A 22298-nucleotide genomic window follows, 5' to 3' on the forward strand; every position below is an offset into this window, starting at 1 on the left:
TCACATTTGTCCTTTTCTACTATAGATAGATTTATTCGACGATCATAAAATACACATACTGCTTCACCTGAAGACAGTTATCACATACACTTACAAACTGTCAAGGATTAAATTACACAAGAAAGCCCACCGGCTTATTTCCATGGTGGTCCTCTAAGAGGGGAGGGTGACACAACACAATATCCATTTAATCACATAACAGAAATAGCATAAACTGACAACTCTGAGTTAATTTGTGCAAGGTCCCTATTCTGAGAGACTATTTGCTAGCCATATCTTCATCGCCTGCTTAAAATTTTTGTCTGTTTCTGTGAGTGTCAGCGATACTGGAAGTTTATTCCATTCAGTTGCAGCCAGGTATTTTTGCCCATTGAACTCTCGAAATCTTAAAAGAATAAAATCTGTTGAGCTGCCTCTTGTTGCATAGTTGTGAGTGTCTCTGAAGCAATTCAAGTAGTTGGACAGATATTTGGGAACCTCATTATGAACAATTTTATGGATAAGTCCCAACTTGATTTATATGACTCTTTTTTCAACTGGAAGCCAATTAAGTTGTCGGAAATATGCTGAATCAAGATGTGTACGGGGAGGTAATTTTAACACAACCCTGATTAACTTGTTTTGGGCTGTGTTGAGTTTATTTTTGATGCGCTGTGGTGTGCTATTAAACCAGGAGGAGAAGTGGCATTGAACTAATGCTCCAGCTAACGTCTCTAGTGTTGATCTATCAAACAACCCTGATTTTCTTGGCAAGAATTTAGTCTTTTGGCAGATTTTAGTGAGGGCTTTCATAGCCATGGCCTCCCCTGATATATGTTTATCTAATGTACATACTAAATAGTTCACTGTATCCTTAACTGAAATGACTGTCTCTCCTACCTTTACCTTCATCTCTGGGGTCTTAATTCTGGATCCAAATAAGATGGCCTCTGCTTTCCCTTGGTGAGGAGACAGCTTGTTGTCAGACAGCCAAGTGTCCAAGCTCCTCACTCTAAGACCTTTCCACAACTGCTAAATCTTTATGAGACATGAGAATAACTGAATCATCAGCATAGAGATGAAGGTCAGATGAACAGGCTTCCTTCATGTCATTAATATACAATAAAAAAGAGTGGCCCCAGGAGACTTCCTTGAGGGACACCACAACTGATAGTTTTAGCTTTGGAAAATGTCCCATTGACATCCCCAATCTGTGTCCTTCCAGAGCTAAGAATTGACCCATTTTATAGCCAACATGCTAAACCCCATGGCCTTTAGCTTAAATGGCAGTGATCTACAGCATCAAAGGCCTTTTGAAGGTCTAACATGACCATTTCACAGAAATTGCCTGTGTCAACCTCCTTTCTGATGCAATCTGTTAAATATAAAAGGCAGGTTTCAGTAGAATGGGATTTTCTGAAACCTGACTGTAGTTTAAATAATATGTTGTGACTCAAAAAATATGTATTTATCTGTTCATATGTAATCTTTTCGATGACCTTGGAAAGAACACTTAAAATTGAAACTCAAACTTGTTCCCCTCCTTATAGAGAGGAATGACTCTTGACTCTTGAGATCTATGGGTACCTTACCTTGCTCTATAGAGAGATTGATTAAATGGGCTACAGCAGGTGTAATACACTCTGCTGCATCCCGTAGGAACCTGGCAGGTATATTATCTAAACCTGTTGCTTTATTGTAATTCACTTTTTTCAGTATCTTAAGGACTGTATTCTCTATTACTCTCTTAAAAGAAAACAAGTCAGCTTGAAGCCCTTGTTGAGAATAAAAGCTCTGTAGCTGCGTTTCTCCATAAAGACCTGTGAATGAATGACAAGGAAGACTGTTTACCAGACTGTTTGCAATTGCAATTGATATGAGTTCAAACAATCCGCCACTTCACATTTAACTGTTGTAACCTTACCATTGACTCACTTATTCACACAGCTCTTTTAGTTTTCTTTGAAGATAATTTTTTGTTAAACCATTACCATACAGTACATGAAAGGTTAAAATGCTGATAACAATATGAATTTTAAATGTCCTTGTAGAGGCTTTCAGATCAATTAAAGTCTCTTTATTTTAAACTCAGCCCAAAGAGTAGATAATTAAAAACATTAAAAAAAACAATAATTCATCCATATCACATAAAACTGTCAGCGCGACTCCTTACTTCTAGAACATTTAATTAATTTTCATTGATAATTAATATGCTGTGGAACTGGCCACAAGTAAATAATGACAACAAACTGTATACTTTAAATATATAAAGAAGAAGACAGATTCTTTGGTATGGTGTAAATCTGTTAAGTAATGTTTTATGTACATTAAATTTCCAAATTCAGGTTTCAACAACATTGACCTGGATGTACTGTATACTAGTTACCTGCTGTCATTCATTGTAGTTCATGTTGATGTGTTCATATGAATCCCTTTTACAAACTGTGTCCTTTTTGCAGGTCTGCCCAAGATGCTGGTTATCAGGAACTACTTCGGTGTGCCGAGCCCCACTTCGGGTCCAGCACTCAGCATCCAGACGGGTGACATCATCGAATTAATCTGTGCTGACCTTCACAGCCCCTGGTGGCAGGTCAGAGTTCACACCCTCTCTTAATCACTATTCCACAGACCCAAAAATGGATCTACTGTATCCAAATCTCTCATTTCCTCAACCAACACTTTATCTAACCCTTATCATGACCTCGTATTCTATAATATGGTTAGAATGATGTATCGCTAAGGCAGTTTTGCCTTTTTATTATAAGGTAAGGTAATTCGGACAGTTCTTGCTAACAAGCTGCATGTGAAAATGACATTTTTTAGTATATATAGTGTATGTACACACCCACAGACAAATACACACAGGACACCACTTCTTAAAAGGAAGTAAAACTCCCACACAGACTGGAAATGTTTGTTTGTTTTATGCAGGCAATTACTGTTATGTGACAACACATGTGATTTGAACCTCACTGCTGGAGGAAAGATAAGCTGTTTTGTGGAAATTTGATGCATACTGTGTATGAATGGAAGCCATCATAATTATAATAAGATTTTACCTGAAGCATACTGTGAGCCATATTGACATGCACTACTATAGTTTTACTGTATAAACAGATACATAATGAGGAATCTAACAAATCTCGCAATGCTTAATACAAAACAGATAAAATAGATAAAGAATTCAATTAACCCTGTGTAAAAGCTTAACCGGAGGCAGCCACAGCCCTGCAGTCTGTAAACATTCAATATCCATCACCTTTGTAGCCAGCAGACCATAATCATTTCTGTTCTGGGGATGCGTGACAAATAGAATCGATCACCGTAATTTCATTTCATTCAATGGCAACCATCTGTTTACTCTGTCAATGTTACCAGCTATAATCATTATTACAGTCTTAGTAAGGATGCGGCAGAAAGCAGGACTGTCTACAAGGACTGATAAAATGTCCTGAGGTAGCAGGCATGTGACAGGTGATGACTACAAAAACCATCAAAATGGGCTTAGCTGGTAGTGTGCTGCAGTGCCTGTGCCTTGATCCCTCGCTCACTGTTTCCTATAAAATAACACTTCCCATTGGGGTGTCTGGACGCCTAATTAGCATCTAGTATCCCTGAAAACATCAAAATCAAATTTTCAAAATGAAGCTTTCTATATTGTAAAGTTTCATTTCATGTTGACGTGTTGAATGCCATAGGAGCATACAGCTGATGGATATGGTTCTGCAGTAAATATAGAAACATTTATACATTTAAACTCAGGTTCTTCCCCATCTCTCCGTATTTGAAAAAAAGCTTCATGTTTGTCTTAAGTTTAATAGGCTACACATAAAGGAGTCCATATGCAAAATATCGTTCTTATTTATCCAGCGGTTCTTCAAAAGTCCTTATCTCTTGAAACAAACTAAAAGGGTTCGCAAAATTGGACTTGATGGGGAGATAAAAAAAATCTCCATTTTTTAAAATGTTTCCAATAGCATTTCCTATTCTTTCACTACATATTAAATGAATATTTGTGTTAATTGGTTTAACATGTCAATCCTGACTGTAAAAGCGCATTTGCACACTGCTTGTTCATAATAAATACTGAATAGATATTTTGAGTAGTACATAATTATTGACACAGCCCATGAAAAATGAAGATATGACAGTGCTAAATTAGCCACAGCTAATATACTGCTAATGTATAATATATACACTGCATGCATGTTTATTGACTGCTGCTCATTTAGGAGCTGCAACAGCAGTATAGCAAGATACTTCGACAGCTTTTTTTTTTTTTTACTCTCAAGATATTAATTACATAACAGCAAATATTAATTTCTTCTCAGCTATGGAATCCATGACTGAATTATTGTCGCATATAAATCAAATATTTTGTCACTTCACACAGAATCAACCCACAGCATGTGAGTCAGTTAGAAAGAGATGGCCTCCAGAAAACCCCTATTTATATGGACTCCCAGTGTTGATAAATCAAGGCATTGAGCTTAAAGAGTCATCGCCATGGGAGGAATAAGAAACTCTCTTCCTGCCAGCCATTATTTCAACAATAGTTAACTAGGGCTGTAAATTTGCACTGCTCTGTGTTGCCAGCTAATTGTTCCTGAATTATGGAGACGGAGTCAGCCAGATGTACATAACGCAATTATCTCTCTGTGGTTTCAGGGCAAAATCCTGTCGACGAAAGAGGTTGGCTTCTTTCCAAGTGACGCTGTGAAGCCTTGCCCATGTGTAAGCAGCCTTTCCTTCTACACATTCGCTACATCAGGGGCTGTTGTAGCAGCTCATATTTTGGCTAGTATTCACCAGCAGTGCAGTGACGTGAGGATAGTTAGGGATTTCTGTGGGGAGGTAAGCAGTTTTACCTGGCATGAGAAGAAAAACAGCCAATGGGTGTTTATGTTCCGAGCACAAGGAAGTTGGCTTGTCAGACGAGATAAAGGTGGTTTACAGTCTAATTCACTTTATCAATAAGAAGCACAGAACAAAACTATATCTTATAAGGAACAAGCAATACATCATATAGTGCAAACTTAACTGGAAAGCTGGAAGGGAGGAGAAATGGTGTTTATCTTCTTTGCTGGCTGAACGGTGTATCAGTTACCTGTTTTTGTTTTGCCTTTTATAAATCTTCTCTTCCCACCAATGGATTGTCGTGTTCCATTTGAAAAAATGAAATTCAGACTCTGTACAGCTGCTTCAGGAATATGGGGCATCTAGTAGATAATAAACTACTATCACAGTGTCTGCACTGTTGTAAAGATAAGATAAGCATTAGGTTGTTTTACTGGGGTTATAAAGTCTAAAAGCACCTGTTCTACAGAAGAGCAAAACATCAGCTTGGGGACTGTGTACTGTGGAACTGTTTACTGTAGTGACGTAAATCATATTGATGTTGGGTGCTGACTTCATGAAAATATCAAATTCACATGTTCGCTTTTTGCACTTTGCTTCAGGTCCCGAAGCCCGTCGATTACTCCTCTCAACCTTGGTATGTTCACAATACAGCCCTCTCAGTCTGAATATATTTTGAATAGGAAGGTCAAAATCTTTACTGATGCTGAAAAGAATCACAAAGTTTTATTTGATATAGCAAAACACAACAAATACAGGTGTAAATGTACAGATTTCACTTTGATAATGACAAAATATACATTCATTTGAATTTCACAATTAAGCTATGTAGCTCTAACCTATAAGTGTAATCTAATGACTGTAACCAGCCATCACACAGACGCTAAAAGACAATGTAATCAACACCAAGACAGCCATTAACTTAACTTACATTCCATAATAACCTCTTTAACCGCTGGTTTTTGCTGTTGTGTTGCAGGTTCGCAGGGCCCATAGAGAGGCTCCAGGCAGAGGCAGAACTCATCAACAGGGTCAACAGCACCTACCTGGTCCGGCACCGCAGCAGAGAGTTCACAGAGTACGCCATCAGCATAAAGTAAGTCAGCCATTTCTATCAGGTCAATCAATAGAGGTCCTACTTCAAATACAGATAGCGACACTATCACAAAGACATTGTATGTGGATTAAATTGACTTAAATGAAATATTATCACTCATAAAAGTTATATAATTATTTACCATTTGTGCTCGTAATGAGATGCATTTCTGTCATCTTGTTTTAATAACTAAGAGGTTCATATGTTTTTCAAAAAAAGTGGTGACAACAAAAATAAGCATTTTAAATTATCTTGGGTCTAGCTATCGATAATAATAATATTTTATTGTTTTTCTTTTACATGACAGTTTTTCTGTCTGTCTGCAGCTACACTGTTCATCAGATGCTTAAGCCAAACCACAGTATTGACCAGATAAAACTCCCGGCTATACTACACAATTTGATGGACTGATTGATAGTTCTTTGCAAAGATGATGTGCCTTCCCTCTGAGGCTGAGACTGTGGAGAACCACAGTGATGTGTGTGTGTGTGAAACTGACCAAACTAGATGCTAATCATAGAGCAGGATCTCAGTTAAGGAGCATGTGGTAGTAATTCATTATGGTTTGACCTCAAAACCCACAAAAACAGTCTTAGCAGTTTGTAATTAGAAGCGTACAGCCATTTACATCTTGGTAATGAAGACAAAGCACTTTCTAGAAGATCTGGGTACTAGTGACCCCATCAATGTTTGTAACTTGATGCTCAAGATAAATGGCATCAGTGTAAAAGCAGGCAATGAGTCTCTCTCCACAAGGAGCCAGAGCGCTTCTCTGTGAGCAACAGAAAAATTCCTTTAAACTTCATTTAACTTTCTTTTTTTTTAGCATCCTTCCCTCTCTCAGGAAGGACTGCTCATAGTGCCTTCAAGTTCCTTCTGCGCTGAAGTCTTAATTGCTTGTGTGCACACAGGCGCGGTGCTCTGAACAGAGCAGAAAACCACTGTAAGACTGTTCAAGGTTATTAAAACCTCACCATGAAAGAGAGAAGCAGGATATAAAAAGAGGCCTACATAGCTGTGGGAACGACATTTAAAGTATTACTCACGACTGGAAATGCCCTCTTCTTCATTTCCTTTTTCTTACAGCTGAGCTGGCAGAGGACTTTTGATGATTGTGTCTAAATAGCCAAGAGACTTCAGTTCTGTACGAATTAAGCTCTGGCATTTTAGCTTATTGTGTTCTTCTAAAGTAGAGGCAGCTTCATGGATAGTTCTGGCCACACATAGAGCAACTGTGAGGTTAAAAACAAAAAAAGTCTTACATTTTCTACGTTCCAAAATCTTGAAATCAGTCAGTGGAAGTCTCAATATTTTTACCATGTCATAACAGAATTCTTACTTATAAATGTTCTAAGCTATCGTGTGTTACACTGCTGATTGTTTGATGAATTAAGTCCAATATTCACACGCCTTGTAGCTCTGTTTTGGTCTCTACCAACACCTGAGAGAAATATCTGTCTCTTTAGCTTCTAAATGGCCACTTTAAGGTTTTTAAATCTTAAATTTAGCTTTTTTTTGTCACAGGTCTATGCTGTTCCTACTAATCTAGATCCAAATTATATTCAATATAATTTGGTTATGAAGGGTCCCCTTGTATTGCCTGGGGTCAAGAGTCTGAGTGTCAACAATATGGACACTAAGAATGAACGGCTAAAAGCATAATATTGACTCACCAATTTCCTTTTTTTTATACTTTATTGACATTAAATCCATTAATTTATGTCCATACTGGATTTTTAAACCCCAATTTGTCATGTTTTAGCATGTTTTAGGTGTAATTGTGGGAACTCCAATTGTCAAAATAGAAGTTAGATAATATTAGAGTATAGAGTAGAACAAGACTGCACTGCTTTTCACCAGGGTTTCCACTGTTCTCTACTAAAACATCAAAATAATTTTACGATCCTATAATCACTTAAAAATTCTACGTAAAGTGACTTAAAGACAGGAACAGAAACAAGCAGAATGGTGCATCACAGAGTTCAATAATCACTAATAAAGCAAGACTATGAATGACAGACATTAAGATTTCTGCATGCCCCGTTCACAGCTTGTACTCCTCCAGCCTCAGACCCCCATCAGCCACCCTGTTAATGCAAACACAGCAATGTGTGTGTGTGGGGTGGGGGATGGGAGCGGTTACATGCATGCGCACACTTTCTCCACTTTCTGACCACCCATCATTCACGTGTCACAAACCTTTGGGACTCTATGCATTACAGCGACGGCAGTGCTCTCCACAGGGGCCAGGGGCCGGCCACCGATCGATGGCGGTGATCAGAGAGGGAAATTACACTCATAACTTATTCAATGGCCCACAGGTACAACAACGACGTGAAGCACATAAAGATCCTGACGAAGGAGGGCTGCTTCTACATCGCAGAGAACAAGAAGTTCAGGAGCATATTAGTGAGTCTTTTCAGCCTGTTTTTTTTTTTTTTTTTTTAATTCCACCACTGCAATTCATAAATAAATCATGAAGTGTGTTAATGAAGTGTCAAAACCTGAATTTTATTTTAGCAGTGTGCACAAATATAGCCATGATTAGAGACGTGTTTATAGTGGCCTAAGGGCTCCAGCATTATAGATAAGTCCAGTGCATATTGGAAAGTTTCACCAGTTTTATTTATGCCAGGACTGTATTTTCTGTATCTCAGATTTGCTAATAGCATATTTTTGAGTATTCTATTGGAATATTGTTGTGTGTCAGAACATTATTTTGATAACCTTTAATTTTGAACCCATTTTATAAAAGTTCTGTCCAATGTGGTGATATTGCTGTAACTTAACCTTATACTTTTCTAGCTTTTCTAGCCATATGATTTTTCAGCCATTTCATACCTTAAAAGCAATAGGTAATAATAAGATTCAGTTTTCAAACAGACTTTCAATGATTTGACAGATATGCAAATGATGCAGATGTTCTTGAATACATTATAAAAACTGTCAAAAGAGCTGAAAAAAAACAGTTACGAATGTGTCACTTAGTTGGTTTTACAGACTGATTTATGACATGCAGTAAACACTAATGCAAATACCTGTATATCTTATATTAGTTTGCTTAATTTTATGTATGTGTGTGTGTGTTTGCGTGTGTGTGTCCAGGAGCTGATTGAATATTACAAACACCACTCCCTGAGAGAAGGTTTTAGGAGTCTGGACACAACATTGCAGTTTCCTTACCGGGAACCGGAGAACGCTGCTATGCACCGCATCAACCGGTTGGGTGGCAACAGTGAGTAGACATGATGAGTCATTTAGAAAAGAAACACACACTAAACATTTGATCTATCTCACCTTTTCACTTTACTTGTCACAACTACTAATGCAACAAATGAACAGTGTAAAAACTTCTTCCAAAAATGATTAAAGACATGTTTTCTGAATGTGTTTTAAGTAAAATGAAAGCTGATAAAATAATATATTCCTTAAAATTTAAGTACTGGTACACACATAGACAAATACATCCTATATTTGTATATTTCCAGCACTCGAGACTAAGACAGGGCTCAGTTTAGTTTTATTTCTCTACCTTTTAAAGAATATTTTTATCATCATATAGTTATTTGGTTCTCCAATTGCAGTCATTAAAAGCAATGTTTTAATGAACAGACCCCCACTTTGTTTTTACCTGTTGGACACAAATGCACAGTTGGTGGCAGTAATGAGCCAAGAAATGTAGCAATGCTCTTGCAAAAGGCAGAGAGAAAGAAATAGCAAGCAAATATGGACGTAAACAACATAGGTTTCAAATTATTTAACAGAAAATCTGCTTAACAAATGTTTTATGAGTAAGGAAATACATTCAACAAGTTTGCCAGCCCTCGTGGACGCACACAGTGCAGTTCTAAATCGTAGATGTTAGTCACACAAGCTGTCAGCTAGTCAGCGTCAGTGGGTTTTTATGAACACATTTAAGTCAGTAAAGCAGTGTGTGTGATCTGACACTCTGCCGATCATTCATACTCCATTCACTCTTAATAGTTCCTGCTCTGACCTGCAAAACACTGCTGTTACTGGCTCTGCTGATTTCCGCCCACCACTCTCCAGCCGCCTGCTATGTTTTCTTATCTGTCATCCTTTCCAACTCTCTCTCACGCTGCTTTAATTCACTTGGGAGCATTTTCACAGCCTTAAAAGAGCTGCGTAGCTATTTGTTGTTAAAAACGCTTCAGTCTGCTCTGGCGTTAATTGTTTTTGACTGAACTGTCAAACGGCAGTTGCAGAATCCACTAAGCATGTTATTAGATTTGATAACACACTCTGGCAGATTACTGAAGATCAGATCAATTTATCAGGGTATCAGGGGAGTGAAATAATCTGGTCGAACGAGTTAACCAAAGTCAAGACCACTTATAATGTGAGTTACAGTGTTATCTACAGAGAGGATTTTACAGAAAATTCAAGTGATGTTACCCATTATTAGTTACCTTTAAATCTAAAATTTAACTTTTTATTTAATGTTCTTCACAAAAAGTCAAATAAATATGATATAAACCTACTTTTACTCCTTGATCGACATATATGGGCATAATATACTACAACCGTTTATGCAGTATTATTAGTAGTTCTTAAAGAGTAACTTTGTAACATATGTAGTTTCTTTTTAAGCTATCTGATTACTTTCAATTTTTTAATGAGGTTGTCAGTGTAACATCAAAAAGGATGAAATATTTCTTTAATTTATGGTGTAATTCTGTTATACTTCTTATAGTCAATCTTCATGATGCTTCAAACACTGGAAATAAACCAAATGAAACATAACTTGAAGTTTGAAACATGTACATGCATGCTAATGATATGTGTTACTGTAACTTATTACATTCATTTAACAGTTATTACAACATAATATCATCAATGGAAGATAGGTCACACCCTTAACTAAGTGATAATTACTGGTTTATATAATAACGCAATATTAGTGATGTGTTAGTGATGTTACTTTACTGATTGATTGATATCAAAAAAGAAGCACCAGCAGAATTTTGCAGTGTTTCAGCCGTTAACTCACCTCATCACAAATAGTAGTTTACACCTCAGACAACCCAAAATTTGTTAGCAACACCACTACAAGAATTTGATGCAGAACTTTGTTCCTGTGGATGTTGTGGTGTGTTGTCTGGCAGTTGCCGGGGTGAAGATTTGAGCTGTGTGAATTTTTTTTTTTTTTTACCCGCATTACAGTGAGCTGTTTGTTTTGTCACGAACAAACCTGGCAACACCTCAACATAAAGCAGCTGTTGTCTCCGAATCCAACACCAGAACTGTACTTGAATGCAGCACATTGATGATTATTTATGCATGCAGCTGCTGTTCCTTCTTAACTCTGCGACTTTGTCAGTCATTACTCGTTCTATTCTGATCCCTCTCAGCATTCAGGTGTTAGAGATGTTATTTATCAGAGCTAATGAAGCAGAACATGACATCCAGTGAGATGCTTTTCCTTTCTGACTTGGAATTTAACAGGTGTGGTGCGTGTAACTTTGAACTGAGATTTTAATGAGGTGATTTTTGGGTTTGAAGGGAAACAACAGATAAAACAGCAGAGCACTGTCAAACTGCCAATTCAAGAGTGAATATAGACATTTCTGTGACAAAAGTATAGATTTTCTGAATGGGATTGACAACATTGCTGCAATTCAATTCAATTTACATCATTTAAAGGTAGGAGTGAGGGGTTAAAGGTGTTTCTAAAGAGCACAAAGGTAAAAAAGTTTATTTTGGGAAAAGGCATTCAATATAAATCCTTTTATCCTTTGTTTTATTGCTGTGAAAGGCTTGGCTGATAATGTCAGGTTGGGAATAAGGTTGAAAAACCATCAAGGGAGCTTTAAAGACTCGGTTGACTGTCTGCCACCTCCAAAACCAAAGTAGAAAGTGCTGTTTGCCCTGTAAAACATCCATGTTCACCCCACACGCTGCCATTTCCAAGATGAATGTTTCAAGCAATGCCAGAAGAAAAGGTATTAAACCCAGTGTGTGAGCCCGGCAAAGCAACATTGCCTATCAGTTGGTTAATGGAAAATTTATTACTTATCGCAATCAGTGGTAAGATGAGATTTCATTTGAACCCTATGTGCCTCTGCATGCAAAAGGCAAAAGAAAAAATCCCCGGCTTGCTGATGATCTCATTCCAAGCAGGAGAAATGTGAACAGATTGTACAGAGCTGTTTGGTTGTTCAAACCCCTCTTCAAAACACAAGTTGAGACAGCTCCAATCCAAATTTGTTTTGTTCCGGTATGGTCTTCTGTCTTGTGGGCAGCCTCCTCCTGATGTGCAGACTTCATTTCCCTCTTTCACTTTTTATGATTTTTGTTTTGATATCCATCCTCCTCAAAAGCACTGCTGAGAGACTGCTAATTAATTTTTGCTTTGTTTTATGTTTTGTTGGACAGCTTTGCAGAAGGCAAAACTGATTGATTGATAGTCTTTAACCAACACGTTGAACCACGATAGAACAAATACTCATGTTAACCCAAAATATAAATTAATATGTGTCTCAGTTGACAGCGTATGTGGGACTCTGGGTTGCTGATTGGATTTTAACTCATCTTCACTCTCTTGAGTGCAGTGATACAATGGATGTGTATGTGTGTATTCTCGGCCGTAGTCTCCTCTATTAGTCGACCAGCTCACATTGTGTATTCCAGTGTGGTCCACAAATCAGATTTTGCAAAAATGAAGCATGAAATGCTGCTGGTGTTTTGGTGGCTGTTTGAAGTGGAGGGCGATCCCTCTTCATATTGCTCGTACCTAGACACCATTAGGGGCTGCTGAGCTGTCTCTCAGTGCGCTGATTAGTATTCATTTTAAAAACCACTGGAGCTCTGCTCTCCTTACAGCATATCAATAACCCTGGCCAGTTAACTTGCCAACAGTATTGTTGGGAGCGGCATATTTTTCATAAAGTTTGAGCTTTTATCTGCCATTGTGGGGATTAGATTTTCCATTCCCCATGGCAGAGATGTAGGCTCCTGTGTAATGATGCAGAAGCAGACCTGTGTGGCTGTGTAGCCAGAGTTTACCACACTGATTTCCTATGTCTGTATAGTAATGTAATTTTCCATGAGAGCTGTCCAGATAGTATAAATAATGCCTATGTCATATAATCTGACATAAAATGATTATAATCTGACTCAGATTATAAATAGTTTTGTTCACCCCAGTTACATTTTTCTAGACAGAATCATTTGTTGGCATCCATTTAGCTTTTATTTAATTTCCACTGTAAAGACTCTTTAGCATTAGCATTTTCTCCCTACTGTGCTTCAGACATACTTTTTATGTTGACATTCCAAAATAACCAAGTATAGCTTCTCAGATCTATCCATAAAAATTAATAAAACAAGTACTTTAAGGGTTAGAGGTTCCATTCCCCAGAGCAAGGCACTAACACTGCCAACTCTTAGACATCGCTGGAATCAGATCAATGCCTTTAGCTTCTTCCCTGCCAGTAGAAAGTGCAGAAGACAGATAGAAATACAAATGCAGTGGGTCTCCAGTGAGTTATTTCTCAAGTTGTAAGCAAGAGAAAGGCACAGTCAGTCTTTCTGAAGTAGAGAAATCTGCACTGTGGACATTGTGAGCAACAAAACGACTACATATAAAGGCAATAAGGATAAACTAAGGAAAGTACAACAATAATGAAATATGAAATATAGCAACATCACTGATAAGCTTGTCAAGTTAAGCGTGTCTGTCAGAGGAACTTTGTGCAGGAGATGCGCATCTGCAGTTGTGGCTGTATTACAGCCAGATGATTGTCTTTATAAATATGCAAATAGAAATCTATTCCCTATGCTGTAATTGTGAGCACACTGCATGTTCCTCCCAATTAAATGAACAAGTGAAAATGTTGTCTCACATCAGTGATGCAGACATACTTTTGACAAATTGGAAACAAAACGTGTCATCACTCCATGTGGTATTTGTTTTGGATCGTCAAAGTGGGAAAGTTTGACCTTTAATTTAAAGTTTTATGAAAATGAGACAAATGTTGAGTGAATTTACTGACACATCACACCTGTGAGTTTATTTTGTGAACTATATATTAGCTCCTTTTGTAACTAGACTGTCATTGAAAAGTAAGATGCTTTCAATATTCGCATCTTGTTTGAGTTAAAAATGCACATTTCTAAATACAGTGCCCCCATTAGGCCAGTCAGTATAAACACTTCAACGGTACAAATGACCTAAACAGTAGAACATCAGTGGAAGCACTGCCGGATCTACCCGAGGCTGTGTGGATGAAATATCACTTGCTAGAGCTCCACCTGTGCCTGTCGTCATTTATTTTTGTATCAAACTGCAACTGTGTTCTTTATACCTCTGAAAAAAGGTTCAGAGTCGGGATTTTTAAAAACATGTTTTTTTCTTCTTTGCTTCTCTCTCCTTCTACCATCCCCCCCCCATCCCTGCCCTCTCCCCTCTCGCATCTCTCCGCTCCCTGCCTGGCCTGCCCTGCCATAGCCCCATTGCTCTGCGGCCTCTCTTTAGTAACTCCTGCCGGCTACAGCTTTGTACCTCCTTCCTCTGCTCCCTTCTGGTCAGGTACAGGTATCGCTTCTCTGTCTATCTGTCTGTCTGTCTCTCTTACACTCTCTCTCTTTCTTTGCTTTCATGTTAACAGCTGCTTAGCATGCTGGCTGTAGCTCAGTGCATTCATATCATCGCCTGCATCTCTGCCTTTTACACCTGCATTTATATGTGTTTTTTTTATTATGTGTGGTTTTTATCTCGTGTGTCTGGCCCTGTGTTGCTGTTTTTAATTGCTACAGTGGCAGAACCGATTGCCCCTTGGGGACAAATAAAGGTCTTGAACTCGATCTTTACATCTGCACCTCTTCCATAGTTGCGTGCACATACATGTCATCCAGTGTGGAGAACAGGGACTATGTGTTTTAGTAATGCATGAATATATTATGTGTATTTTTGCATGTCAGTGGCAGTTTGCAAGGCGGAAACAGTGTTGAGAAAAGAGTGGTATTTAAGGGATTTTCTAAGGCATATGGTGCTGGATTTGATGCGTGTGTGTGTGAGCTTGTGTGTCTGTCCGTCAAAGCAAAGGTGAAGGTGTCCAAATACACAGAGCACCTCTATATTAGATATTCTATCCCCACGGCCAGGTTGTAGAGGTCTGACATTCCATTTCCACCTGTCAGCTTAGCCCGGTTCGACCCACCAGTCAGTGTCTGGAGAAAAAAGAAAGTCGGCAGGATGGGATGGAGCAGCGGTAACTAGCTAACCTGCTCCATATCTGGCTCTCATGCTGCTGTCTTCTCGACAGGACTTCTAGTCTCTCTCACACAGACGCATCGCTGTCAGAACACTCAAACTGAACTATCTTAAATAAAGCTACAGACTACAAGTAATATAATAACAGCGCCAACAGAGCGATGTCAAATAAATCCCATGCACTTGTAGCATGGAGTATGAACAAACTGCTGATAGATTAATTAGCTGGTTTAGCTCCGTACGTTGTTGGTCAGATTACCTGTTAAATGATAAGAAAACAGATAGCAAAATCATCCATGTGTACATAATTTCTCACGTAACCATTTAGTTTTTTTCCCTCAGCCATGAGATCTGAATTGGGTCGTGAATCCATCACTTAGTTTGCGTGTAAAGTTATTAACTAAGGGACAATAGTTAATAATTGGCCTTTTGGCTAACACATTTACATTGAGGTTGATCAATGTGTATTGCTGCTGTAAAGAAATGACAACTATCTCCCATATTACGTCTTTTATTCTTCACTTTTTACGCGGACATTACAACCTCAAGCTAACGTTCGTTTTGTCAGTTAGCTTTGTAACAGCTACACCTAGCAGGTAGCCGGTGTATTTAGCAAAAGCTAGCAGTTCAGTTCTAACTTGGCTAAGTCTGAACTTACAAAGAACAGGTGCAACTGGCTCAAATAATGAACAATTTTCCTGACAGTATAGCACTTTGCAGCATAAAAATGAGACTAACTCTGAAGCCGTATAGTAACTAACCCTGGTAGATATGAACTATCACAAATGTGGCTATAGTGTAATGAGTAATTGACATTTCCCATTTTAACATTGGGAATCCATTTGGGAACTACTGCCACCGCCACTAATAATAATAATAATAATAATACTTAATACTAATAATAAAATGTCAAATATTACTTTGTTTCATAAGAAAGAGGAAATGGGTGAAATCCCATGTCTTTCTGGGTGAATGCAAAGCTATCTATCATCACTATCTCTGTTAATCTGTGTGTGTGTGTGTTTAACCATGTGTGTATGTGTTGATGCAGAAACTGATGTTTTTCAAATTCTTCTTCTTCTTTAACCAGAATTAACTAAATAATTACAATTACCGTATACCCCCCTCCTTCTCTTTCTGCAGTGTTCGCTCCCAAAGTGATTGGTGTGGCGATAGCACGGTACGACTTCAGTTCACGAGACACCCGGGAGCTCTCACTACAGGAGGGTGACGTGGTGAAGATCTACACAAAGTCAGGAGCCAACGGGTGGTGGAGGGGCGAGGTCAACGGCAGGGTAAGTGGCTGCTTTCAGATGCCAATAAAACACAGTCTCCAATCAACAAATCGAAGTTGGGAGGGAAAAAAAAACATTATTTTTGAGGGCAGCTATTGGCTCCCAGTTTATCCACTGTCTTAAAAAGCCTGAAAAAGTCCCAAGTGGGTGAAGGGTGAATTCTTGTTGTACCCCCTTTAAATTTAGTTTTCATTTGATGCAATGATAAAACTGTGATATATGTAGTTTGTGTTTTGCATTCATGTTTAAATTCAGTGATATCTGATCAAGGCAGTAAAGTTTCAGAACTTTCAATAGCTCACTTCAGTCAGGCACCCGTTTCGTTTCTTCATTTTGGATGTGAAATTCTTAAATCCAGTTTGAGGTACCACTAGGGCTTTTTGAAGAAGAAAGATTTGGCAGATATTCTTGTCTACAGATACCCGGAGGGGACTGTTCAGATTTGGTCTGCTTTCTTTTAGTCTGTCGGGTTTCCAACATTTCTGTTTCCCCACATCGTCATATGGAAGAGTTAACTTGCTGCTCTTGTACGTCTTAAATGCATAAATTCTCCCGTCCAATACAGAGAGCGCTCTATAATCAGGCATGCAGCACTGAGATAATCCTTGCTCTAAATGCAGGGAAGTACTGACTCCCAATCAGATGCACTGCATTTCAGCTTGGCAGAGTGTTAGATTGAGTAAGAAATTCAGCCTGTGTTTGTGTGTGTGTTTATGTTTGTGTGCTGTAGCCCTCAGTAATGTGTCTATACTGCCAGTGTGTTTTGTGAACAGCTGCGGTGAGTGAAGGAGGTTTTCTCTTTTACTAAGCCAGTTGTGTGTGTTGATGCTACTCTAGTGAAAGCTAAACACTGCTTTTCCAGGGATAAACCACTACATCAGTTCAATTAATAGCAGTTCTTCATGAAAAAGATCCTCGCTGTATGTTGCCCTTAAAAGTTTTAATATAAATCTTTTTGTCAGTCATTTATTCTGGGAATCATTCATGTAATTTAATGACATTTAATCAGGCTTAATCTGTCTTATTAATTGTTTTTGCAATGGAAGACTAGCTTTTTAGTTTTCAGCTCAGGTACCATGCTTGAAGATATGTGACAGATGTAATTAAAACGGAATAAATCTGCCAAAAAAGACAATTTATTTGTGTTTGAAAAGTAGCTCTTGTTGATGAACATTGCATAATATCATTATCATTTGAATGCTAGCAATTTAAAACATCAGCAATAAATGTCACATTTAGTTGGAGTTCAGAATAAAAGAAAAAGGATTTTCTGCAGGGGTAGCATATGAAATATATATATTTTTGAGTAATTATAAAATTATTATGAAGCTACTGCTTTCTCCTCCTACACATACAATACACAATTTATCTCTGTGGGCTGTTGAAAGGCATTCTGGTAAATGTAGACTATCGAAGGTAGAACAAGCTAGTGCAGGTTGAGGGAAAAGTGCATCACAAAAATGAGTCACAAACTGTCAATCAACCTCTCTACAGCTACTCATTCCTCTCCTCCCTCCCCTCAGGTCGGCTGGTTTCCGTCCACATACGTAGAGGAGGGCGAGGAGTGAACGGTCCAACACAGGAAGAAGAATAAGATAAAAGGAAGGCCGGCAGCAGCGGAGTGAGCAAACTGAGCACATAACAGCAACAAACAAGTGAAACCGGTGTCAGCTCCTGCACCGCTGCTTGCTCCAGTGTTCCTTTTCAAAGCCAAGCAGACGGCTTCACTCTCCTCGATGGAGCCCTGTTGCCTACAACCATCCCAGCGGCCTTTGGGAGAGAAAAAAAAGGGCTACAGTACATTGCATACGCAAAGATGCCCGATCATTTCTGGTTGACTCTGCGCGGCTAAGTGACTCCACCAACTAGCAGCTTGCCTGTCAGCGGGGCACAAGCCCTCGCCAGACAACCCCCCCCCCCAACCCATCCTCCTCCTCCTCCTCCTCCTCCCTAACTTAATCCATCCATCCATAATTCACCCTTCGCTCCCTTCCTCTCTCTGCCCGAGCCAGCCGCAGCCCCCAACTCCCACCTGTTTCCTCTTGCCAAGTCGGCCGTCGCCAATCTGTCAAAAGTAGATACTCAAATGCCACTCTTCCATTCATGCGCTCATCCATCCATCCATCTATCCATCCCCCTGTGGGAATAGAGTTGTCTGAGCTGGAAAGGACCCACACTGGAAAGAGTTTTTTTTTTTTTTTCTTTTCATCCCCTTCTTTCTCTGAATTGTCTATTTTGACCTTGCCTGTGTGTTTGTTCCACTAATGCAGGTGGTTATTGATGACTTGATGACCCAGATTCACACACACACACACATACACACACACCACCCACTTGTCCTCCCTTTCAGATTATGATCGCCGCACACTCACACACACACACGCTCGCACAGGAGATGTAAGACAGGAGATGTGAGAGAGGGATGGTGTCGGATAGCATCGCTACGCAGTGCCAGCAGTTGATCGCTGTTGTTCCTTTTTTTCCTCCCACCTCCTACATTCTTTATCTCCGGCCCGGCCTCTCATGTTTTTAGTTGTCTTGGCCGTTAGCGATCCTCTGCTCTTATCGGTGGCAGCTCTGTCGACAGGAGCACATTTGCCGAGGTTTTATCTTATTGGAGGCATTACCGGCTTGTCGGGGGAACAAGCCGAGCTACCTGGGAGCAACCTGTCCTCTTCACATAAAAAAAGAAGAAAAGGAAAGTATATGAAACAGCCCAACTTTGTTCCTCTTTCTTTCTCCCCCCCCACTTTTCTGCGTCACTTTTATTTTATTTTTTTCAGAACATCTTTAAAGTTAAATTCAGTTTCATCACTTAGAGATATGACGGATTTGTTGCCGTTTGATTGATTGCATTGTTGCAGAGTTAATCAATCCAGATTCTTTTCACCAGATTACACATTAAAATGTTTTATTCTGGGTGTTAGCAGCAATGTTATAGCAAGTATGTCAGAGGTTTTTGTCCCTCAAGAACACAGTTGAACACTTGTGATTTGGCAAGAAAAACATCACATTTAAAAGAGTATATATTATTGGCTCAAAGTAGCAACAGCTTCAATCCAAAAGGAACTAATATCAGCTTTCAGAAACCCTTTTCTGCTGCTTATATCTTCCCTCTAACTGTCCTCCCTCTCAGCCCCTCTTCTTTTCTGCGTTCCACCCTCACCTCCCGTAAACATTATGCATACTGTCTTCCTAATCCACAGTGAAAGAGGATTTTCCCACATTTGAGGGAATAAATACCTTTACAGCAAAACATGCTACACAACACAACCGTATACTATTAACACAGTCCAATATCAAGCTACAGACAGAATAAGAAGGCAGCGCGCATAGATCCAAAATGATGATCTGAAGGCAGCAGTCGGATTTATGCGGTTATATACAGTTCTCTCCGTGAAGACACTAGTTTGAACTAGTCCTTTAATTTCTTCAGTTTGAAGTCGTTCATTTCCTGTGTTCCCCCTCACTCCTCAAATACAGACTTTCACACACCCACACACACCTACTCATGACATTTTAAAAAATTATGCAGCTTTTCATTTTTAAGGAAAACTGTGTAATAATTTAACATGTTTCTTTAAAAAACAAACATGTAATGTACATAAAATACAATGATATCTATCACTGAAACATACATTGGGCTGGTTTATTCAGAGGCAGCTTTAGTTTACCACTTACTTTAAGTGGAAACATGGTGAAATACTGAAGAAAGAACTTTTCCGAGGTGCTGTTGAACTTTAAGTACATGATAAGATCAAGAAAGCCTTTAGTAACTAACTGGTGGATCCTGCCTCTGGAAACAGCCTTTAGGGCATTGCTTCCTCTCAAAGCTATACTCCTCTCCTACCATGTCTTTGTCATTGTTGATGCCACTGGGTGTTGTGTCAGAAATATATTTTGTAAAACTAATAATTAGTTGTAAAAATATGCTTTTGTATGCGCTTAATGGAGACATTATGTTTGGAAATCATTAATAACCCCCCACCAGCCCTGTCGCTCCGTGCCATTATGTAATGTTACGACAAAAGATTTTCTTTTTGCAGTCATTTGTTTAAATGCTGGATGGAAAACTGGGGGAAAAAATGTCAAAAAGGTATCATATTAACATATTTTGTCAGCTGTGAAGTATTATAATCCCCTTTCCAATTTTGTGTTATCAACAGTGTCATTAAGTGACCACTAGATGGAAGCATCCTAAACACATGTCCTCATTTCCAAGCGGTCACCTTCAGCTTGCTAAAGTTTGGAGATGACATCATCTGATTAGGAGTTGAACAGTATTTAAGGCAGAATTAAGCATCAGCCTCAGACTTGTTAATTGAGAATAAGAGGGAAAGAAGACGCCTTAAAGACAAGACCAAAGTATCAAAGTACATGGAATTCATAATATGAAGTTATATGTAAAGAGGAAGTCATATTGTAAAGTTTCTTTACTACCATCCCTGAATTTTATTCAGAATTTCTTAATATTCCCGAAACTTTCATGCCCAGTGGGAACCCTGAGGATGATATTTCTCCTCCCCTCATGCTTCCTAAAATGTCTGCTGGCTCTGAACAGCCAAACATTAAATTCATAACATCTTTAGGAAATCTTAGAGAGAGCTGCGGTGTGGCAGCGGCACAAATGAGATCCAACACAAGCCTCTCTTCCCATCTTGGGAGAACTGGAGAGGCAGAGTAGGGTTCTCTAATCGCCGACTCCGGTAATCCACTCCTGCACTCCTCCTCCGCCCAGATGAACTCTGACAGCGGGGCCATTTACAACTGCAGGCCTTCCTTCCTCTGAATGTGCTTCCAGATTTTTTTTTTTTTTTGCGTGTGTGGGAGGGACGGGAGGAAGGCTCAAGGGTATCTGTGATCTAATCATTACACCATCTCCTCACCTCAGCGACCCCGCTGCATCCATCTCTCTGTCGGCTTCTCTCTCTCTCGCTCTGTCTCACCATGTCACTTCCCTTCTCTCTATCTCTCTCTTTACTGCTCTCTTTCCCCATCTATCTTTCATCCAATCTCTGTCTTCTCGGTTTCTCTCTGTATTCTGTCCCTCGCCCCGATGCTCCGTAGGCTGTAACTGCCGCCGCTGTATCTCGGTGGGAGGAGAAAAGAAGATTTGGTATTATCAGGGACAGGAGGGAAAGAGGTGTTCTGATTCTCTATAAACAACCACAGCAAAACGAAGACTAGTTTAATTTTACCACAAATTAATAGACTGAGAGAAATGATGCCAATTAGAGAATGAATTAAAATGTGCTCTCCCTATACACTGTGTGTGAGCAGATTATGTCCATATGCGTAGGCATACACCATGTACGTGGGGAAAAGCATTCTGACAGGATTCAGGGATTTTAGGATACAATCTTCTTAACCAGGTCGTAAAAACAGGTCTGTACTAACCTGAACTGAAACATAGCAGAAGAAAATACTCTTATGTCCTACAAAAACAATACTTTTTGCTGTCTTGGTCTCTGGTCTGAGGTGAAAATCCTTTACAACCCAAGAAATCATTGACAAATCATCCACCTCCTCCTGTGTGTTACCCAGCTATCATTGCTCCGCCTTGACTGAGATTTTTGTTCAGTGTTGTTCATGCTCCATGTTATCCCTATGAAGCCAAAGATGTATGCTGTACTTACTGTAAACTCAGTGTTATGTCTCATACCACGGTACCCGACCACTGTGGCCTAACTCTAAAACCGTGCAATCCTGACTGTGTAGCATTACCGTGTATTTTTGCTGTACCATAATGTAAAATATGTACATAGCATATAATAAAAATATACGTTGCTTCTTCTAATGTGGTGTTGTGCATCATTGCAGTTTTTCAACAGATCTA

The 22298-nt window shown here is 39.1% G+C and overlaps 1 protein-coding gene across 1 annotated transcript in view; it reads left to right on the forward strand.

The window, feature by feature from the left end:
- The window catches only part of LOC137172914 (guanine nucleotide exchange factor VAV3-like), a 94192-nt gene extending 71933 nt beyond the window's left edge, over nt 1-22259 (forward strand). The window contains exons 20-27 of the mRNA XM_067577531.1: nt 2439-2569; nt 4648-4713; nt 5439-5473; nt 5816-5932; nt 8254-8341; nt 9038-9167; nt 16311-16462; nt 17986-22259. Of these exons, the coding sequence (XP_067433632.1) occupies nt 2439-2569; nt 4648-4713; nt 5439-5473; nt 5816-5932; nt 8254-8341; nt 9038-9167; nt 16311-16462; nt 17986-18030 (764 nt within the window). The 3' untranslated portion in view covers nt 18031-22259. The remainder of the gene's footprint in view (nt 1-2438; nt 2570-4647; nt 4714-5438; nt 5474-5815; nt 5933-8253; nt 8342-9037; nt 9168-16310; nt 16463-17985) is intronic.
- The last annotated feature ends 39 nt before the right edge of the window (nt 22260-22298 follow it).

The sequence above is a fragment of the Thunnus thynnus genome, chromosome 21 (assembly GCF_963924715.1).
Source record: "Thunnus thynnus chromosome 21, fThuThy2.1, whole genome shotgun sequence".
NCBI classification, from domain to species: domain Eukaryota; kingdom Metazoa; phylum Chordata; class Actinopteri; order Scombriformes; family Scombridae; genus Thunnus; species Thunnus thynnus.